General features: G+C 37.4%; 1 protein-coding gene across 1 annotated transcript in view; it reads left to right on the forward strand.

Annotated features, from left to right (window-relative positions):
- The window catches only part of IPO5 (importin 5), a 35,378-nt gene extending 33,483 nt beyond the window's left edge, over nt 1-1,895 (forward strand). Inside the window, exon 25 of the mRNA XM_008578356.1 lies at nt 540-1,895. Within this exon, the coding sequence (XP_008576578.1) occupies nt 540-626 (87 nt within the window). The 3' untranslated portion in view covers nt 627-1,895. The remainder of the gene's footprint in view (nt 1-539) is intronic.
- The last annotated feature ends 6,629 nt before the right edge of the window (nt 1,896-8,524 follow it).

Here is an 8,524-nt window from a genome sequence, read left to right on the forward strand (position 1 = left end):
TGATCTACTCATTTTGAATAGTCCAAGGAAATCTTTTTATGTTTCCTTGTCTCCAATCCTCAAATGGATTATACTTAATATAATCTATCCATATATTCTCATTATTTATTAGAACTAGAACCTTTATCTTAAATTTGAGACTTTTTGAGCCTTCCAGTTGGTGCTTAGCACATGCTCATTTATATAGTAGTTTTTCTGCGTATCTGAAGAAAAAGATGAGATTTAGTAATAGTAAGGTGTCAGCTACCAAAAAATTGTAAATGATTTTTACTTCCTAAATTCATACGGTATATAGGTTACTTTAAGGTGTCATCTTCATAGTGTGGCTTTTTCAATGTAAAAATGAAGAAAACTTACTGTAAATGAAATGAACTTAAAGAAATGAACAGATTTCTTGCTTTTACAATGATATTCATCGAACTAAGCTACATAGAGAGAAGGTATTTTGGCGTGTTACAATCTACCTATGATGATTATTAAAATCCTTCCAAATGATCATTTTACCATATCTAAATCCATGAAAATGTCTTTTTCCATAGACTTCTGGAGGACTGTGGACTGAATGCATATCACAGCTCAGTCCTGAGCAGCAGGCAGCCATACAGGAGCTCCTGAACTCTGCTTGAAGGGCCTTAATATCACCCACCAGAAAACTAACTCCAAATAAACGTTTACCCTTTTGTTTAGGTTTCTTTGTTTTGTTTTTGAGAAAAAGAGAACGGTAGTGTCTTATGTAGGCCATTCTTCTGGAGATCCACAAGCAGGAAGAGCAGCACTTTGTTGCGGAATGGAGTTCAGTGGGTTTCCAGCAGACCACTGAAGGAGCTCCCTGTAAGCCCTACGGTAGCACTGAAGAGTATTTTTCTATTGGGATAACCCACCCGTGTGAAGGGGAAAGGGAAATAAAATTAATTTTTCTCATTACACATTAGGAAGTTTAAGGAAAGACAGCTTTAAGATCAGTTACTCATCATAGATGTGTGTTAAAACAAATTGTTATACACCTAGTATTCATTCTGTTAATTGGAGTGTGAGTCTTTTTGTAGGGTAGAAAGAAATCTTCTACTCAGCAAACCATAGATCCAAAAGTTGAAAAAAACTGATGGCAAACAAGCATGAAGATGTCATATTTAATGTCACTTTCAGTTCTTTTTCCCCAAAAGGCTTATGCAGTGACTCAGTTTGGAAGCTTTTCACTTCCAGCCCTTGAATGTGAAGTGTCATTGGCATGTCTGGCAGTAGTCTCTCATTCACTCCTCAATAAACAACATTGAAATACAAAAGAAGCTTGTGTAAAAATTCAGTACTTTCTGGCTTTGGTTCATTTAATGTTTTTAATATAAGAATGACCTAATATTTTTTTAAAGTAATAATTATGGCTCTGAATGTTTTTTCCTCTGATATTTTCCTTGTGCAATTCAAACTTAAAAGCATCTAGATTTTACCATCTTCCACTTTAAGCTAAGTTATGATGCATCTACTTCATTCACAATTGGTGTCCTTTTTAAGGTTTGCAAATTTTAACCAGTGGTTTTTTAAAAACTAAGATTGTTCTGATTAGATGAAAAAAGATTTGGCTAAGTATTTTTATTGCAAATTGTAATCACTACAAAGCCACACACAACTTTGAACTTTTAATTTTACGACAAGTATTATGGCTAAAATTATTTACTGAAAATTTCAGTAAAATGTGTGAATGTTTTTTTCTTTATGTGTTAACCTCATAGCAGTAAATGACTTGCTGTTATTTAAGTAATTTTTCTAAGAGATCTTAGTAGATTTCTGTTGAACATTCAGTGTTAACATTTTTATAGTTTGTACTAAATTTAACCATGATATAAAAACGAATTTTATGCATAGATCAGAATTTAAAATTAAAGGTTTTTTTCTTTAAATGATTTGCATTACTTTATTAAAACTAAATCTGAAATGGAATCAAAAATAAAATGGTCTATATATAGATGATTCACTTGCTAGCAAATACCCTTCAAATATATTTCCAGTTTGCAGTCCAACACCGTTAGCCTGAAGGCTTCAGTATATGACAGAACACATTGAATGACTTCAGCAACACGGTCATATTCAGTGGGTAACTATGGGACTCTTGTAATGTGCGTGTTATTATTTGGAGCTGCTTTATATCCTGTATTCCTATGGGAGAAAAAAATGGGAATTGGAGTGAAAATGTGTAAAGAGAACCACTTTCTACTTATAGAATAGAATCTGAAAAGTCAATTCATGTGCTGATACCAGTCAACTGGAGCAATGCAGATTTTGTTTCTCATTTAAATTATCACTGCACTTGGAGAAGAGGAACATGTTAAAAACATGGCACACCTGCCTAAGGCCAGATGGTAGTGTGGCCAGAAGATGCTAGGATTTTTGGAGAACCTAGCATTTACATGGCACTATGTGCTGAACACTTTAGGAGCAAGAACCTCCTACCTTCTAGTTTAAACACTAATGGGACGGTTGGAAGATGTCCCTGTAGCAAAGGTCTAAGATCCCTGAAAAAAGTACTCAAGTGGATGCACGTCAGTCAAGCGCAGACACTACATTCTTCTTGACAGAAGTAGAAAAGCAAATCCTGAAATCCAGGGCTCAGAACTAACTAAGATGATGTTTTATGAACTAACAGTTCTTTGAAATTAGCTGGAGAAACATTTTCAGTACCTCATTCTGTTTATGCAAGATGAAAATTCATGTTTTTTTTCCCTTGACTTTTGTATCAAATTTAGTGACCTTGCATGTCATAAGTTATGGTACATTTATGAATCCAAGCTATTTCTGGAGGGGAAAAAAATGTGTGTGGCTCTTACATTTTCTGGGACTTTTGTAAGTTACATGCACAAGTGTTAGGAACTTTGAGTATAACTCAGTTTGGAGTATTTTTTTAATGCTGTAAGTTTAAAGAAAAGTAAAATTGTTTTAAAGCCAATTTGACACCTCTAATGAGAGATAACTTTATCATAATTCTGGAGTTGTAACTTGACTAATAGAATCATCAGTAAATACAGAAGCAAATAAAAATATTCTTGAGGCACCTGGTCTCATAATAATGAGGATGCATATTTACCATCTTTTAATATAAGCATTATATACAAATATACATGTTATATTTTTATGATCTACTCATTTTGAATAGTTGCCTATTTGGAGTTATGAATAGGTCAATCAAAAGGCTAAGGAGCTAGCTAAATGTTTAACGTAATTAGTACTGTTACATTTTGCCTAGGAGTATTGTTGCATCGAAGAATTTTCCATCTCATCTTGTTTCATAGAAATTACTTTGCTTCTCTTCTTTGCCACAAAGGTATAATAGCCAAAACCTGTCATGTTTCATTTTCCTAAGCAGATTCTCTTTCGGCCCTAAAAGCCTGGGTATCACTATTGTAGGAGAAGAAAGTGAATTAATTACCTGCAAGGTATACACATTGTATTAGTCCGTTTCTGTTGCTTATAACAAAATAAACTGAACTGGGTGTTTTATAAAGAAAATGAAATGTACTGCTTAACAGTTTCTGAGGCTGGAAAGTCCAAAGTCCAACACATCTGATGCCTTGGTGGTGACAACAATGACGGCAGAGTATCACATTGTGAAAATGGTGGAGAGGAGAGAGCAAGAGACTAAGCTCATTCTCCCCCTTTTTAAAGCCCTCCAAGCCAGCATGATTGGCCACCATTGTTAATCCATTCACTACATCCTGGTCCTACAATCTAATCACCTCTTCAAGGTCCCATCTTTCAATTACCATAATAGGGTTTCCCACCCTCAACAATTGCAGTGGGGATTTAAGCTTCAATGAGGTTGGGGGAGGGGGCATCCAATCTACAGCACACATCACACGAGTAGGCTTGGATTTTTATTTCCAGCACTTGGAATTTCTGAAGGGGGCTGTGGAGAGTGGGGGTTAACTAAAGCCATCCTGGACTAGACTTGCCCCCATTCTTCACACAGCTGTAATCCTGAAATTATTTCTACATATAACTATATTTGAATAGATGGATACAAACATTTTGAAGATAAGTTATAGCTAAACTACTCATTCCTTAAAAAAGTGATGCAATGTGATTTTTATGTAAAACACCAAAAATTGTTTTTCAAAATTCCAGTTAAAGCAGCAGAGTGTAATTCTGAAATGTGTTCCTTCATGATTTTGTATCTTTTTGTGTGTATTTCCTCTTAACCTATGCATTTTTGTTCTCTTGACTAGCATTCAGATTTTAATGAAACCAAGAATAATGCCATTTGGTATGGATCAGAGCTTAGTTCTCCTACTTCCCTGGAAGTTTGTAACACATGGGTAGAAAAAGGAAAGGTTTTGAATTGCAGCCTGACAACTTGATTCCATGATATTAAGGTAGGCTTTGAAAGATCATGGTGTTACATGCTTAAGACCAGGGGTTGGCAAGCTTGTTCTGTAATGGGAAAAGGCTACCACTATTATAAATGATCAATAAGAGAAAAGCCATAAGACAGAAACTCATATCATAGCTGATGTTTCAAGAAGAGAGTAAAAATATGAAATAGCAATACAAACGTGAAGATTTACAAGGGACTGAAATAATTACTGTAATTGGTTCTTTAAAAAGCAGTGACTGCCCTGGACAACAGTAGCAAAGGATCCTGAGACTTACCTGATGGAGGTTGCATTTGAGGATACTAAAGCTCCCTTCTGCCTCACAAAAGGGATTACCCCATGCTCCCCTCCAGGGATAAAAACTTCCAGACACTCTTGGAAGCTGGGCTTAGGGACATGTCTTCAGGGCTCCTATTGTCTGTCCAGTTAGTCCAGCAGAGGTGGTGAGCGAGGTGTCTACCCTGGCCTTCAGGGATGCCACTCACCTGAAGCTACTGTCTTCCCCAACAATCTGCCCAGCTGCAAGGCAGTGGTAAACTCCAAGAAGTCATTCCCAAAAGGAATGCAAAGGTGGAGGGGCTCGATTCTATTCCCTGTCATACAACTCCAGTTACTTAAAGCACCTCCCTCCCTCCTAAGGTCCCCAGTAGCCCTGACTAACCAAATGCTAAAGGAGCCCTGCACCCACAGGCTTTCTGCTGCCTCAACATCAGGTAATCCATTCTTTGGCTTTGTGATACTAGGAGAGCATTTGCTCCTTTCCTGCACCAACTTCCATTGTAAACATCATCTTAGCAGCAACACATTTGTATGAGCTATCTAGAATAGATTGTATTGTTTCTAAATAGTTTCTTTTGGGTGTTCCAAAGGGCTCTCTAATTTGTGTGTGATGGAGAGAACTGGCAGAATTAGGTGAAAGAATGTAAAGTGCTCAGGGTGGCCTGCTCTGCCACCGGCAGTGGCTACTATTGTGACAGCTATACCCAGTCCCTGGGGACCATCCCCCAATCATTCAAACATTCCAAAAACCAACCAAGATTGAGAGCCTACTGGAAATCTGGGCTTCCTGCTTCAGAACTCATCTGGAAAGTTTGCTGGAAATATTTTAATCACTTACAAAAAGACCCTGACATATTTCCTCAAATCAAATGGCAGGTATAAGTGGGTGTAGAGCTAGGGCTGGGTCTGGAGCTCACAGACCCCTCGAGCCAATTCACAAACCCTTCACAGGCAGGTCTATGAGCTAGGTGACTGGCAAAAAAGGTCCTTGGAGCCTTGATTGAAGAAAGAGTAGTCTTTATTCAGCACACACACACATCCAAGAGCTAGGCAGTCCAAAGAAAAACTGAGCAGCTGCCAGCAAAGTGAACATGCTCCCTTTTTAGATGTGCACGCTCTCTGCTGACCATTGCTGCTTCACAAAACTGCAGAACACACAATAGCAACAAACTAAAAAAGATATATGTCTGCATGCAGCACTAACTCCACCCCCACACAACTTGTTTATAAAGAATGTGCTGCACCACCCCCAACCGGACCTGAGGCAAAGAGGCCTGACTAAACTACTCTATTTTCCTCACAGTGGGTAAGTAAGGAATGTTTTCTTCCTTTAGTTTTCATACATTACAAAATATATGGGTATTTTGCGACAGCACAAATTCTAGAGTACTTTTTTTTTTTTTTTTTTTTTTAAAGATGACCAGTAAGGGGATCTCAACCCTTGGCTTGGTGTTGTCAGCACCACGCTCAGCCAGTGAGCCAACCAGCCATCCCTATATAGGATCCGAACCCGTGGCCTTGGTGTTACCAGAACGACACTCTCCCAAGTGAGCCATGGGCCGGCCCAAATTCTAGAGTACTTTAATTGGTTGGTTTGGGTTTTTTAAATTGTTTTACTTACTTTTACACATGGGGCCACTTGTACCCAGTTCAAAATTCAAGACTACTGACGGGCCAGCCCGGTGGCGCACTGCTACAGTGTGCTGCTTGGGAGTGTGGCGGCGCTCCCGCCGAGGGTTCGGATCCCACATACAGACCGGCCGCTCACTGGCTGAGCGAGGTGCGGGCGCAACACCGAGGGTTGCGATCCCGTTGCCGGTCCCGGTCTGGTGCGGGCGCGACACTGAGGGTTGCGATCCGTTGCCGGTCACGAAAAAAGACAAAAAGGAAAAAAAAAATTCAAGACTACTGAAACATTATTAGTTAGTGAAAAGTCTTTTCCTATTTTGTTCCTCAGCACCCCCATCCAGATTCCCCCTCCCCTTATGAAAGAAAATTTGAAAAATTTGATCTGGACAGAATCTTTTTGCTTGATGCAATTCATAACCTCCTCCTGCAAGGCAATTAGCATTCCTGATGAAACTCATACATGTCTTTGCAATGGATGAATTGGGTTAAGAACTATTCCGAGAAACTACCTACCCACCTAGTTTACTTAACACAGCCTGGATTCTTTCACCAGACCTTGTGAGGTTTTGTTTGTTTTTTAATAAATCAGCAGATTAACCAAAATATTTTTCCTTCTAAAATGTCTCTGTTATGAAAGAAATCTGAAGTTGACCTGTTTGAGATGCCCTTGCAGTAAATTTATAATACTCCAACCTAACTAAATTGTCTGAAAAGGATTTTTTTAACATCCCTGCAAGAAGGAAATATCAATTCTTATGTATCCTTCCAGGGTTATAAATATTCAAATGGCTTTTTTGAGTAAAAGTTATATAATTTGGGCTAGGAATTAATTCTCAATATTCAATCCTATTAAAGAAGGAGACTAAATATCTTTTGCCTTTTCCAATAAATGACAACATATAAATTGGTATGCTCAGTGCTGGTTATCATCAAAATGTTAAAAATAGCAAAATTATACTGGTTTAGAACCTCATTTCATCGTAGACTGAGTGGCATTAGGCTAAATATCCTTTAATAAATCAGCATAAAAACTTCTATTCTCTGTAGGGAGTGTATTTTCAAGTATGCATTTTTATAAATTATCATAATTCATTTATTTCATCTTATTTTTAAAATTAATTGTTTTGTGGTTACCTTTTTTTGGCAAATATCAGTTTTTCATTTGTGGTAATGATTTAAAATATTCTTTTAAAACACTAATAAATAAAAGTCTGAATTGATTTTTTAAAAATTATAATGTAAACAGGTACAGTTCCGAAGATGAAGATGTGGCAAAAATCATGCAAATGATTGAAGCTCAGGATATACTCTTTCTTGGCAGAGGTGTGTGATTCAATCATATATTTTTGAGAAGTTTTGTTGTACTTAAGAGAAAAACAATGCAATGATTTTGTCCTCTTACCCTCCTAACATCTATATATGACCATTTGCTCTATTCAGTTCCCCTGTTTGAAATACCTAGCATTGTCTGTGTTTTCCTGATTGAATCATAACATACAAAATGTACACAACAACTTAAGTGTATTCAATGTGTATATTTGTCATGAGAACATTAATAAGAAAAATGCATTTTCTACTGTATGACCCTTAGTTTTGACAAATTGAAAATAACATGCTGGTAAGAAGAAAATATTCAATCAATATATTCAAGAAGAAAATGTCCACTTAATATATTCAAGAAATATTAATATATATATACATTGTCAGTGCGGCTGCACAATGGTGCAGCCTTTATGGAAAATGGTATGGAGCTTCCTCAAACAATTACAGAGAGATCTACCATATGACCCAGCTATTCCACTGCTGGGAATATACCCAGAGGAATGGAAATCATCATGCCAAAGGGATACCGGTACTCCAATGTTTACTGCAGCACTATTTACAACAGCCAAGAATTGGAGCCAACCCAAATGTCCATCATCAGTAGAGTGGATACGGAAAATGTGGTATATCTACACAATGGAATACTACTCTGCTATAAAAAAAGAACGAAATACTACCATTTGCAACAACATGGATGGACTTAGAGAAAATTCTATTAAGTGAAACAAGTCAGGCCCAGAAAGAGAAATACCACATGTTCTCACTTATTTGTGGGAGCTAAAAATAAACACACAAAGGGTGCGTGGGGGAAGAAGATACAACAATCACAAAAATTCCCTGAACTTTTTAAGTCAAGTGAACAGATAGGATGTGGCAGGGAGGGGTTGGGGTGGAGAGGAACAGGTAAAGGGGCATGAAACTCAAGTACAATG

Source organism: Galeopterus variegatus, unplaced genomic scaffold (assembly GCF_000696425.1).
Source record: "Galeopterus variegatus unplaced genomic scaffold, G_variegatus-3.0.2 Scaffold74, whole genome shotgun sequence".
NCBI classification, from domain to species: domain Eukaryota; kingdom Metazoa; phylum Chordata; class Mammalia; order Dermoptera; family Cynocephalidae; genus Galeopterus; species Galeopterus variegatus.